General features: G+C 33.2%; 1 protein-coding gene, 1 long non-coding RNA gene and 1 pseudogene across 8 annotated transcripts; 1 reads left to right on the top strand and 2 right to left on the bottom strand.

Annotated features, from left to right (window-relative positions):
• Positions 1-829: 829 nt before the first annotated feature.
• Positions 830-5610, top strand: LOC104767018 (protein NLP1). 6 transcript variants are annotated; one of them, XM_087500654.1, is made up of 5 exons: positions 830-1223; positions 1920-2916; positions 2998-3045; positions 3125-4136; positions 4461-5610. In XM_087500654.1, exons 2-5 carry the CDS (start codon positions 2071-2073, stop codon positions 5303-5305), a joined length of 2751 nt encoding a protein of 916 aa, XP_087356780.1. In that variant the 5' UTR covers positions 830-1223; positions 1920-2070; the 3' UTR covers positions 5306-5610. The 6 variants fall into 6 exon arrangements, with proteins under 6 accessions (XP_087356780.1, XP_087356783.1, XP_087356782.1 ...); XM_087500657.1 differs by having other exon boundaries at positions 989-1223; positions 2998-3105; positions 3192-4136; XM_087500656.1 differs by having other exon boundaries at positions 1170-1401.
• LOC104767019 (putative uncharacterized protein YDL057W) lies at positions 5583-6737 on the bottom strand (annotated as a pseudogene).
• Positions 6738-9914: 3177 nt separating this feature from the next.
• LOC147920872 (uncharacterized) lies at positions 9915-12167 on the bottom strand. Of its 2 annotated transcripts, XR_015590588.1 has the most exons (3): positions 11912-12061; positions 11695-11808; positions 9915-10322 (listed from the first exon to the last, which is right to left on the bottom strand). It is a non-coding gene; the product is annotated as an uncharacterized LOC147920872 (long non-coding RNA). The 2 variants fall into 2 exon arrangements; XR_015590587.1 differs by lacking the exon at positions 9915-10322 and having other exon boundaries at positions 11510-11808; positions 11912-12167.
• Positions 12168-13104: the final 937 nt, after the last annotated feature.

The raw sequence follows: 13104 nt of genomic DNA, 5'->3' as shown, positions 1-13104 counted from the left end.
CACATATATAGATAAATAGACTAGTTTAACCATTAAATTTGGTTAATGATGAACCTATGATGTATGGATATGGATCATGTGTTAGTGTCCGATTGGAAACTGAGCATGTCTCTACGACTTGACTTACATCGTTGCTCAATTTTGTTTTAGTCACTTAGTGATTTCTAAAAAGGAAAAAAAAATGATTTATTTACTTTGGCTTTTTTCTTTTATTGCAGTTCAGATAAAATCATAAATGTGTAATATTGGGATGTTCACAACCTGTCTAGTTAGCACCTGACTCGTTGTAAGCTAAATGTTTGTGTGACGACGATTTTTTTTTATAGAATCTTATAATATCATTCTGCTAATGATGCAATTATATACCGATCGGAGAACATTTTTTTTTTTTTTTGATTAGCAAAACTGTTTCAAACTAGGGCTGATGTCAGAAAGAATATAAATACAAGAGAAACTTAAATTAAACTCTTAAAGGTCAAACTTTCAATGAAGGAACCTGTTCAACACGAAAGACATGATCTCTATAAGAATCTTGTTTGATCCGACCGATTCATTCATTGATACAGCCTAGTTCTAAGTTCTATAACCAATGAAATGTATGTAGCGCCGAATAAAACAAGGTACCGACGAAATAAAACAAAGTACGCATACGTAATCACCACAAATGATTAACAATAATAATCTTATACTATATCATTAATAGAAATATTTATCTAGGGGCAACAAAGAGAGAGAGCAGGACACCAACCACACGATTTTAAGAAAAACATTTTTAACATCTCACCTCAAAACCAAAAACTACAAACTTCGTTCCTTTTTTTTTTCTTTTGTTTCTTCTGTTTTTGTTTCCTTCTTTGATCTTTCTTGCAGAAGAGAAGATTGATTTGTCTTTGAGAAACCAAAGATCGAGTACTGTTTACTTATTTTTTAATTACAGCAGGTACGGACAAAGTTGTATATAAGTGTGATTAGAACAGTGGTTGCTCTTATCACGGGTCCACTTGTCTGTCCTTGGGAAAGAATCTTTAAGCCCATACATAATCATCAATCACATGGTTTTGAGACCTTACCAAAAAAAAAAAAAATCACATGGTTTTGAGATTAAAATAGTCTAATCATCATTGCCTTCACCAGGTAACTTCTGTCCGGAACTAGAGAAAAAAAAAGGAAGACACCATTCAACTAAAGAGAGAGAAGCTGCTTTGTGATAAGAACTTTCACAGGTTTCTTTCTTTTCTTATAGTATATAAATATTCCCAAGATTTGATTTTGCTTATCATTTATGTGATGTGTGTTTTGTTTATGAAGAAACAGAGTGAGCCAACAACTTCTTTATAATTTAAACAGAGCAAAACCAAATCTGTGTTTTCTTGTCAGTGCTTTTTTTTTGGGTGCTTTCTCGTAAGTGTTCTTGGGTTTTGGTTACAAATCTAAAGTGAAGCTTTTTATGTTTCTCTGTGTCACAAATCTTGATAAAGTTAGTAACTTTTTGGTGTAAATTGTACTAAAATCTCTTTTAAAGTTTCTTTTGGGGGTTTTGATTTAGAATGTTTTCTGAGGGTTTTCTATCTGAAATCTTACACTTTCATAGACAATCAGATTTGATTTCGTTTTCAATTACCTATAGGCTACTAATATTCATTTGAGTTGTTTGTTAAACGAACTTTAATTAATGTTCCAGAATCTAGTACTTGAAATTGTATGGCACCCTACTTTGATTGATACCATCTAAGTCAACTCTCCATTGAAAGCAAAGCTGCTTAGATATAAGATTTTTTTTGGTAGCATCTTCTATGATTTCATTCTTTGGAAAAAGCACTTTGATACTATTGAAATATGGGATAACAACAGTTTGATTCTTCTCTGCTCTTGTTCTTTGGTTGGGTCTTTGATAATCTTTTTGTAACCTTTTTTTTCAGATTGGGGTTGGACATTATAAGGAGAGGAGTTTGTCTGGTCTATGAAGCAGAATAGCTAAGCACATTCACTGAGGACTTGTGTGGATTTAATAGGATCTGTTGGATGTTAAGATTGAAAGAATAGGAAAAAAAAAAGGAGAAATTTTTAGACATGGAAGATGATGGTGGTGGCGATGGGGGAGAAGGAAATGGTGGGTTTTCACCTAATTCTAGCTTTGGGGCATTCCCTGACACGGCCATGGATTTGGATTTTATGGATGAGCTCTTGTTTGATGGATGCTGGCTAGAGACAACAGATAGTAAGAACTTGAAGCAGACTGAACAATCTGGTTCAGCTTCTACCGCAATGAATGACAATAGCACTTTCCTCTGCTTTGGTGAGAACCCATCTCAAGATAATGAAGAAACAGAGGAGAACAGATCAATGAATCAAGAATCTTTTAACCAGGCTGAAAAGTTTCTCCTCGAAGAAGCTGAGTTGGGAAAAAGTTGGTGGATTGCTCCAAGAGCAAGTGAAGGCCCTTCTTCATCTGTGAAGGAGAGACTATTACAAGCTATTAGCGGTCTTAATGAGACGGTGCAAGATAAGGACTTCCTGGTACAGATATGGGTGCCAGTTCAGCAGGAAGGGAAGAGCTTTCTGACCACTTGGGCTCAGCCACATTTATTCAACCAAGAATACTCCAGCCTTGCAGAATATAGGCATGTTTCAGAGACTTATAATTTCCCGGCTGATGAGGGAATGAACGATTATGTGGGTCTTCCCGGTCGTGTTTTCTTGCAGAAGTTTCCTGAGTGGACTCCTGATGTGCGTTTCTTTAGAAGAGATGAATATCCACGCATTAAAGAAGCCCGCAAGTGTGATGTTCGTGGGTCTCTTGCCCTTCCTGTGTTCGAAAGAGGTAGTGGGATTTGTTTGGGTGTTGTTGAGATCGTCACAACAACTCAGAAGATGAATTACCGTCAAGAACTTGAGAAGATGTGTAAAGCTCTTGAGGTTTTTCTCTTCCTCTTGGTTTTTGCCTCTACCTCAAATTATGTAGATCTTGGAAATCTAAAGACATTCCTATTTTTGCAGGCTGTTGATCTAAGGAGTTCAAGTAACTTGAACACTCCAAGCTCTGAGGTGCATTAACTGGACTCTTAGTTCATTCAGCACCTAGAAACAACGATATGCATTGCTAAGGTCATACCTCGTGTTTCAGTTTCTGCAGGTCTATAGTGATTTCTACTGTGCTGCATTACCTGAAATAAAAGATTTCTTGGCCACAGTCTGCAGATCATATGATTTGCCTCTAGCTTTGTCATGGGCCCCGTGTGCACCGCAAGGGAAACGTGGTTCACGACATTCTGATGAGAACTTTTCTCACTGTGTTTCAACAACCGATTCTGCTTGCTCTGTCCCAGATGAACAGAGCAAAAGTTTTTGGGAGGCATGCTCTGAACACCATCTGCTCCAGGGGGAAGGCATTGTTGGGAAAGCATTCAAGGCCACCAAGCTGTTTTTTGTGCCAGAAGTGACCACATTTAGCAAGACTAACTACCCTCTTGCCCACCACGCCAAGATATCTGGACTACATGCTGCTTTAGCAGTCCCATTAAAGAGCAAATCTGGCTTAGTTGAGTTCGTGTTGGAATTTTTCTTTCCAAAAGCCTGCCTCAACACTGAAGCGCAACAGGAGATGCTCAGGTCACTATCTGTGACGCTGCAGCAAGATTTCAGGAGTTCAAATCTTGTCATTGACAAAGATCTAGAGTTAGAAGTCGTATTGCCTGTTAGAGAGACAATGCTCTTCTCAGAAAACCCGCTAAGTGGAGCAGAAACCGCAGAGACTCTGACAGGAATTCAAATGCAAGAATCCTCATGGATATCCCACATGATAAAGGCAAACGAGAAGGGTAAAGGTGTATCACTCTCTTGGGAGTACCAGAAAGAAGATCCTAAAGAGCTCTCATCTGGCCGGGAGAACAATCAGCTTGATCCGAGCGCCAATAATGTTCCTTTAGAAGCTGAGCAATTACAGCAGGCATCAACTTCAGGACTCAGAGTCGACAGCGGTCCAAGTACTGAAACACCTTCGACTGGTGGGAAAAATATGTCAGGCAGTAGGAGACCTGGAGAAAAGAGAAGAACAAAAACAGAAAGGACCATTGGCTTGGAGGTTCTTCGACAACACTTTGCTGGAAGCCTCAAGGATGCAGCCAAGAGCATTGGTGGTAAGAAATTGTTGTACACTGCTGGAGAGATAGCTCCACTCTTTATGAATTTTGGTTCTTATTGTATCTTAGGAAAATCATAACCAATACGTTCCTTAGTCCAACCCAATACATCCGAAATGAATATATAAAACAAAGATACAAGCTTGAGGATATGTGAAAATTCCATGGCCAGTATAAACAGACAAGTCTTAGATGAAACCGGAAGTGTCTTACATTCTATCTATGTGGCAGTGGATCAGCGTGTTCCAAAAACGTTTTCATCATGCATATTTATCCTTTTCTCAGACAGTGATGTGACAAGGTTTCGTTCTTATGTTGCAGTTTGTCCAACAACCTTGAAAAGGATATGCAGGCAGCACGGAATAATGCGATGGCCCTCCCGGAAAATCAAGAAGGTTGGGCATTCCTTGAAAAAACTCCAACTTGTTATGGACTCTGTTCAAGGTGCGCAGGGCACTATCCAACTTGATTCATTCTATACAAGCTTCCCAGAGTTGAACTCCCCAAATATGTCCAGTAATGGCCCTTCCTTGAAGAGTAATGAACAGTCAAGTCATTTGACTGCTCAAACTGAAAACGGTATTATGGCTGAGGAAAACACAGCACCAAGGTCACCATCATCTCCTTGCACCAAGAGCTCTGGTTCAAGCAACAATAATGAGAACACTGCAAACATTCTAGTTTCTGAGGATGCTGATGCGGCCTTAAATAGAGCTCATAGCGAAGTGGAACTGCATCAAGTGAATCAGGAGGAAACAAATTGTCCTGGAAGAACCCAGAGCCATAATACATTGAAGGAGCCTCGTGTTCTTGAAAATTCACCTCCATTACCAGGTAGTAGCAACAAGAGCTTAAGAGCTGGAGGTGCCATCAAAGTGAAAGCGACATTTGGTGAAGTTAGAATACGGTTTACCTTGCTCCCGAGTTGCGGCTTCAGAGAGCTGCAGCAAGAGATTGCTCGGCGTTTCAACATAGATGACATTACCTGGTTTGATCTTAAGTACCTGGATGATGATAAGGAGTGGGTTCTACTGACATGTGAAGCGGATCTCGACGAATGTATCGACATATATAGATTAACACAGACCCAAACAATTAAAATAAGTCTGAACGAAGCTTCTCAAGTCAAGTTGGGTGGTTCTTTTGGTAGCGCTGGTCCTTCCTGATGAGCAATCGAAGAAGGTTGTAACTGCAAAGCACCAGAAAGACTATTGATTTTTAGCTTTTGTAGAAATCTCACTTACCTTTTCAGCCTGGGAATCTTGTGTAAACATATATCCAGTGCCCTGAATACCATTTTGGAAGTGGCAATAGTAACTGGTCTCCTTTATCGCCCTAGCAGATGTCTGTATAAAAGGCTGATACATTCCCGAAACATGTATCTTATGCCTGTACAATCATTTTTTATCCAGTTTCTTAAGCTTTGCAAGACTGCAACTACGGTGATTGAAATATTCTGTGTTTTCACTTATTTATTTTTGTCTCATTACAGGATACTATCTAATCCATGATTGCATTGATGTACCAGAATACCAGATGGAAGACAAGAAAAAAGTAAATAAATGTTGACTGAAAAAGAAAAAGAAAAAAGCACAAGCTGTATGTAACATCATGATGATGATGATGAGCAATTTCCCAAAGATAACCTGACTAGTTGTTCTTCAAGAATCACAGTCTTAATAAAGACCACAACTGTTGAAACCAGTTGGCTCAGATGTTCGGTGTAACCATGATTAGCTCCTTGCACAATTTCCAGCTTGTGGTTTGGTATGATTTTTGCAAACTCGTTGGCATCTTCAACTGGTACTAGGGTGTCATCCGAACCATGAACCGTCAAGACTTTGCATTCTTTATCAATCTTGAGACAAGCTTCATGCATATCAGTGTTCAACCTATCCATTAAAGACCTTGCCCTCTACAGCATCGATGAATCCTTCTTCTTTAATCCTTTCAAGATAGTTATCTCCGAGTCGTACACCTTTCTTAAGATCAAAACGTCCAGAAATATTGACGACATTATTAACGCGATGATACTTAGTTGCATAGAGAAGAACCACATCACCTCCTTTACTGTGCCCGAGAATTACAGGAACCACACGGCTCATGTTATCAGACAAGTGTTGGATAACATAATGAAGATCATCATCAGCTTCACTGTTGAAGTTACCATAGTAGAAAGTGCCTTCACTCTCTCCGTTACCAGAGAAATCGAAACGAAAAGCGCTGATCCCTTCTTCTTCTAAAGCAGCAGCCATTTTTTTCAGAATTGTGTTGTCCTAGTTCGATCGAAATCCATGGCACAAGACCACAACTTCTCTTGAACCGGTTTCGTGAAGCAAACCCACGAGCTTCTCGTTCCGGCGGTTCGGAATCATCATCTTCATACCTGAATTCATCTTCCAACTTTTTTTTTTTCCCCTTCCGTAATCGTAATCGTGGAGAAGAAAACTATGCCGCATCCTTTTTACTTATTTATAAATAAAAATTAAAAAAAAAAAAAAAAAAAAAAGTAAAAAAAAAATAAATAAATAAAAAACCCTAAGTTGAATACAAAAAGGAAATCAAAGTGTTTCCCGATTTCTGGAAAGTGCAAAGAGAAGAAAGCAGTGAGTGGAAACCACATCGTATTGGGCTAGTGGTTCCATCTAGTTGGAAGAGTTGTCATGTTGGTTCAAAATAGGGATCAATTCTCTGCAGATGCGGAATTGCTACTTATTTACTATGTGGCTATATGGATATGGATCCTTGTTTACGGCCCATTTGAATATCTGGAGATAGGGTCTATCCGTGAGCTGCTTCTCCCCCATGGATTAGTTCGGGCCCCTCCATAGATGTCTCCAGGAGATTTACCCTGAGTTATAAAAAAAAAAAAAAAAAAAACCACAGAGTGGAAGTTGGTACATGATATATCATGGTTTTTGTGGTTTTTAACGAGTCTTTTAGAGTCTTTTGATGTGTTTTTAGGTTCTTTGAAAGTCTTTACAGGTTTTATAGGATTTTGACATGAAATAAGCAAAATAGAGCAATTAGAGAGATTTTGGAGCAATTCATCAAGGAAGAGAAGTTGGATTCGATTCAGAGTGATGGTGTCGATCGACACCCTGTTTTGTCTACGAGAGAAGCCAAGTTTTGGAAGTTTTACAAAATTACTCGAAGTTTTCCATAATTGCAACACAAGTCCCTGACGTGTTTTTGGACATATAAATAGTATTTTTAGGTTTTAGAAACCCTTAAGTTTTATTCTAGCAAGTTTTATTTTCTGCAACCCTGTGAGATTTTGAGAGCTGTTGGGAGAGAGAGATCTGAACTGCTTTGAGAGAAGAATTCATAAACTCCCTCTTTACTCTTTTAACTTCAATTGTTTATTATTCAGAATGATGATTTGTGTTTCATTGAACATGTCTAAGTAGTTTGCTTGTTAGGTTCAGGGTTTTTCACAAGAATTTTATGATTTATTAGATCTGTTCATTTAGGATTCTTTATCTTTTTAGATTTTCATCATAGGTTGTTCTTCATATTAATCCTTGATTGGCCATCTAGAATTAATAACCTAGGAAAATAAATTGATATGAGAATATAATTGATTTTCCTGATAAAACCTTTTGATTAGCAAAATTACTTTCTGCAAAGAGATTTTATTTAGTAATTTTGTGAACTTATCTAAACCTGTTTTTAAAGCTGATTTTTAACCTAGAATTTTACAAAGAGATTTGGATTTTCTGGTTTTAAATTTAGATAATATTTGCAGTGAGAACTGATTTATTTTACAGAAGAGTTTAGAGTTTTAGATCTGATTTTTAATTGCTTGAATCCTAATTAATTTATTGATTTGATATTCCATAATTTCCTAAGAAATTCCCTAGGCCTAGCTTTTTAATCATCTGAATTTACACAGTTTTTATTTAATATTTTGCATTGTTTATTTTAATTCAAATTATTTTGTTTAGCGTAATCATAAAACTCTATAATTTATTGTGTAGTCTTGAGTCCTTGTGGAATTCGACCCCTAAATATTACAGTGACCTCTTAATTTGAGAGAGTAGCTCTAGGGTTTAATTTGAGCATATCAGTGCACTAATTGATGCAAATCGTGGAAATTTCCAAACCGAACGGTAAATTTGGAGTAATTTTTTTGACGGATACACTAAAATATCCCCACTAAAATATTTTACTAATTACTGATAATTAGATTATGATCTGCTGCATTATACTACCAGATGATTTTTTTTTGACAATATACTATTTTAATATTAATTTTGGTAATGTACTCTTTTGTTAATTTTAATCATTTAGTATATAATCCATGGTATACCGCACAACAATTTTGAATAATACAATCTTAATTAAATCCATTTGATTCGACAAATATTATATTGGTGTTATTAAAATAGTAAACTGAGAATTTAACCCGTATTGAAGTATCGTATCAATGATATATTTTTTTTATTATTATCAATTTGATCTTGTCATGTCATATAATCCTTCATGTAATATAACTCGTTTGTATTATTTTATTATTTAATATGTTTGAATATTCATAATTTTTAACTTTTTATTAAGTTTCAATATATCAGTTGTGAATTATAAACTTCTTAAAATATTATAATTTACTATATACGGTTAATTTACTATATATGTATGTTGAACACACACTTTTTATATTAATTGAGTAATAAATGTTTGTTTTAAAATTATCAAATCATAATATATGCAGAAATTTTTTTTATTATTATTAACTTCTATTAACATTTTTGAAGTACATTTGGTGTTTTGCCATTTTAGTTATAGTTATTAAAAAAATTATTTACAATCTTAATCCCTTAAAATTGCACAAAACCCCCCAGTTACTAAAATTGACCAAAATCATTATATTTATTAAAATAAAATATCGATAATATATCTCAACATTTTGATTCTCCAAAAAAAAAACTCTACCCATTAAAGTTTTATTACAATAAAATCTCCAAAATATCTATAACTTTGCAATAATTGACACAACCGATTTTGTCAAAAAAAAAAAAGAACTCAAAAATCTCCATAATTATTTAACAACTAGGCTTTGAACGCGTGATATATTTTGATAAAAATTATATATGATTGATTAGGGTAATAAAATATTATCTCATAAAAAATTAAAATTAGTACTAAGTAAAAAAAATTAAATTTCAGATACACAATTTTTTAAAATATAAAAATCAGTTGTGTTATAAAATCAAATCTGATAAAAAAATCATAAATTTAACTTGACGTCTAGGCGAGGCAAATCAAACTGATGACCTCACATATCCTAAACCATTTTCTTTGACCACCAGAAAAACGAAACAATTTTATAATCATGAATTTAACTCGTTTTCATATTTAATTGATCGCTACCACCTATGTTTTCGTGTTTTTTTATTCAATGTTTTCTTATTTTTCATATTCTTTCTTGTCATTTTCATTGTCAAATTTTGTGTTAATTGTCATCATAACTTTTACCGTTTGGTTCTTCGTTATATTCTTTTTCTTCTTCTTCCTCTCAACTTCTTCACATTCTTCCACTGAAAAACCTTTTTTAGACTACCACACAACTTGTTAACCCATCAAACTCCAAGAACAAAAGCATTTCTTTTCTCATAAAATTTGTGAAATTCATGATTACCAGCATAGTCAACACATGTACCCAATTATTGACAATTTTATCCATATATTTATTTTGTTTTAGATCCACGCGTTTAGAAACTTCTCAAACCAAAATCCTTACTTGGTTTATAATATTTTAAAAACATAATAAAATATACTAATAATTATTTATTTAATATGAATCATATGATATATAGAAATATGAGTACACTATAAGAACATATTAATTATAAATAAATAATATCAATTATATTATATCATCAAATAATATCAACCGTATCATATTATCAAATAACCGTAACCGTATATAACAGTAACCGCTTGAACCGTAACTGTATTTAAACGTAGCCGTTTAACCGTTTGTTAAATGGTTCTGGTTAAGGTTACAAAAATTTCCAACCATAACCGATGGTTAATAAACCTTCACCATGACAATCGTAACCCTGGTCATGCTTATGTATAGCTAATAAAACATGTGTGTTTGTCGGCCATCTTTCTTATTTAAACCTCAAAATTTGACTCAAACATCAAATTAAGGTCTTGCGATGTCAATCCTTCTTCCTTAGACCCAAAAATAAAAAATTAATGAAAGAATATCAACTCATCTATAAAATTATATACAAAATATGTTTTACAGCTCATAAGAGATAAAACCACAAATGTAGATAAATAAGATAATTTATGTTTTACATCAAATTTATAATATTTTAAACTTTTAAAAGGGTTTCGAAATATAAAATTTGAACCTTTTAAAAATTTTCAATATTTATAATATTTTAGACTTTTAAAATTTAAAACTTATAATATTTAAAAACTTTTTAAAAGCTAAGAACTTTTAAAAGTTTCAATATTTATAATATTTAAATTTTTTAAAATTTTTAAATATTATAATATTTTTTTGAAACTGTTTAAAGTTTTAATTTGATCAAATAAATTAAAATAAGTTTTAGCCGATGTGGGATATTGTGCTTAGTTCTTTGATTTCCATAAATTTAAAATTTTTCTTTTTCTAAAAAATTCTGTAAATTTAAAAAATGTTAATGAATGATATGTCAAATCATGATAGGTTTTTTAAAATAATTCTTAATATAGAAAATTCTGGAAATTGTATAAAATGTTAATAAGTGATATGTCAAATTTCTATTGCTTGTTTAAAATCCTATGTAGACGGCCTTAGGAGCTTATAGCTCCTACTTTTTATTAGTATAGATTATTAAAGTTCCTAAAATCTAAAACCCAAATTTTTCCCTCTTAAAACCAATATTCGCAAAAAAAAACTTAATCAATAGCATATTCCGATTCACATCATATAGTCATATGTAAGAGTATCTTATTTTCATTGATTTTTGTAACTAATTTCATAATCACTTTAATTATTACTAGGTAGTAACCCGTGCTATAGTACGAGACAAAATATTTTCATATAAATTTTAAATTCGTAAAATGATTAAGAAATATATTAATCTGGGTGCTATAGCACAAGTGCGCTATTTTCATGGAAATTTTAAAAAATTAAACCTAGTCGTGTTTACTTTAGAATGGGAAACACGTCCCGTCCCGTCTCATTCCCTCACGTCCTAACCCATCCCCTCTCATCTCATCTTATCTCGTCTCATCCAGTCTCGTCTCGTCCCGTATCCATCATAATTTTTTGTCTTATGTTTGTTCTATTTTAAATAATTACTCATTAGATAATGTTTACTAAAAGAGATTGGGTAAGATATTTAGACGGAATACCAGAGTTTTCCGTTGAATATTTTTTTATTTAGTTAGTTAAAATTATCCAAAAAATTAAAATTTTCAAAAACTATATAATTGTTTTTGAAAATATCAAAATTTTTAAAGTGTGTCTGAGAACCAGAGAACCCACCAGAAGAGCGTCTTACACAAATCAATTCAGATCAGAAAGAAAACAATTGATATCTGAGCTTACTTTTGATCGGAGAGATGAATTAGACAGATTTTTGAGGTTGAGTCATCGACGATTTATGAGATTGAGTTTATCATCTCAAAATCATGTTGATGACCAGAGAAGAATCTAAAACCACTACACATCAAGATTCACAAACAATATTCCAATTAAACTTGTTTTAATCATCAAACATATACTTAAAATATAAACTTAATTAAAAGAGAAAAGAAACTAAAACCTTAGCATAATGGAAATTCTTTCCCTTCTTCTCTTCCTCTTATCTTTTCGACTTTGTCGACAAAAAAAAAAAAAATTAAATCCATTTGGGAGAGGCGGCGAGAGAGAGAGCAGAGGCGAAGGAAAAAAGTTTTTTTTTTTAGGTTTAGTCAATGAACGATTGCGATGTATTGTCAAAAAAATAGTGAACATCTGAGATTAGAAACTGAAATCAGGTCAGATTAATGGGTAAATAAGATCTGCATGTTTATCCGAATAGAAAAACTAATAAATGATGATTTTAACCCTCTCTTTAATAAATTATTTGTCTAAACTTCAATGGCATTAAGATGTAAATACTTACAAAACTAATGTTTGTTTGAAAAGTGTGTTTTCCGTTAATAGGAAGAATTTATTAAGTTTTCTAATTCTAGTCAATCATAATTGATTCAAATAAAAAATTTTGCTTGCTCACAAAGATTATTCGAAAATGTATGACAGCTAAACCTAATCTTATATGTCCTCTATATATATCCATTTCATTTAAGCACAACCAAAAGTTGTGTAAACGAAAATAGTTGCTTACCTATGTGACTTTAAACCTTAAAAAACTGTTTGGTTCATTCAGGTAAGGTAAAGATACATAGAAGCCAATATCCGCAAAACTCTGGTGAGACATTCGAGATGATCCTAGCCAACAAAAGAGTATGTATCAATATAGTTATAAGAATTGTGAATTTATAATTATTTACTAACTTTACTTTTTTTTTTTTTTTTTATTATAGTTATTGTAGAAAACAAAGAATCATGATCCTGTCAGAAAAGATAATGTTTTGCTCTTTGCAAATCAGTTACTTAAAGGGAAATGAAGGCTCATCCAACCTTCTAAAAAGTACCATTTTATTGGTGATCTTAAAAGTTGATTTTGTTTCAGTTGTCTTTTTATTTATGTTATGTACTTATATAGCGATCACATATATCATTTCATTCGGATTTCTTAATATCTAGCAAATGTGATTTTGTTTAACTAAAGACATCAAACTTACGTTATGTTTTTATTTCGACTTTTGCATTCGACATTTTTCTTGGTCTTCTCGATTTTGTCAATTCCTTCAGCTCATCTCTTATTAAAAACGAAATAATTATAAGATTTGGACCAATAAGCTTCTAGCTTCTCCATTGACTAAGAAGAAAAAGAGAAAAGGTTGGAGAGAG

Source organism: Camelina sativa, chromosome 19 (assembly GCF_030686135.1).
Source record: "Camelina sativa cultivar CO46 ecotype springtype chromosome 19, ASM3068613v1".
Classification (NCBI taxonomy): domain Eukaryota; kingdom Viridiplantae; phylum Streptophyta; class Magnoliopsida; order Brassicales; family Brassicaceae; genus Camelina; species Camelina sativa.
This window is presented reverse-complemented; position numbering and strand designations above follow the sequence as displayed.

Bases quoted from the DNA above. Each gene is read 5' to 3' on its own strand.
- LOC104767018 (XM_087500654.1), top strand. From the start codon at position 2,071: ATGGAAGATGATGGTGGTGGCGATGGGGGAGAAGGAAATGGTGGGTTT. The intron at 3,046-3,124 runs GTGCATTAACTG...CTCGTGTTTCAG, and splicing joins TGAACACTCCAAGCTCTGAG to TTTCTGCAGGTCTATAGTGA. The intron at 4,137-4,460 runs GTAAGAAATTGT...CTTATGTTGCAG, and splicing joins TGCAGCCAAGAGCATTGGTG to TTTGTCCAACAACCTTGAAA.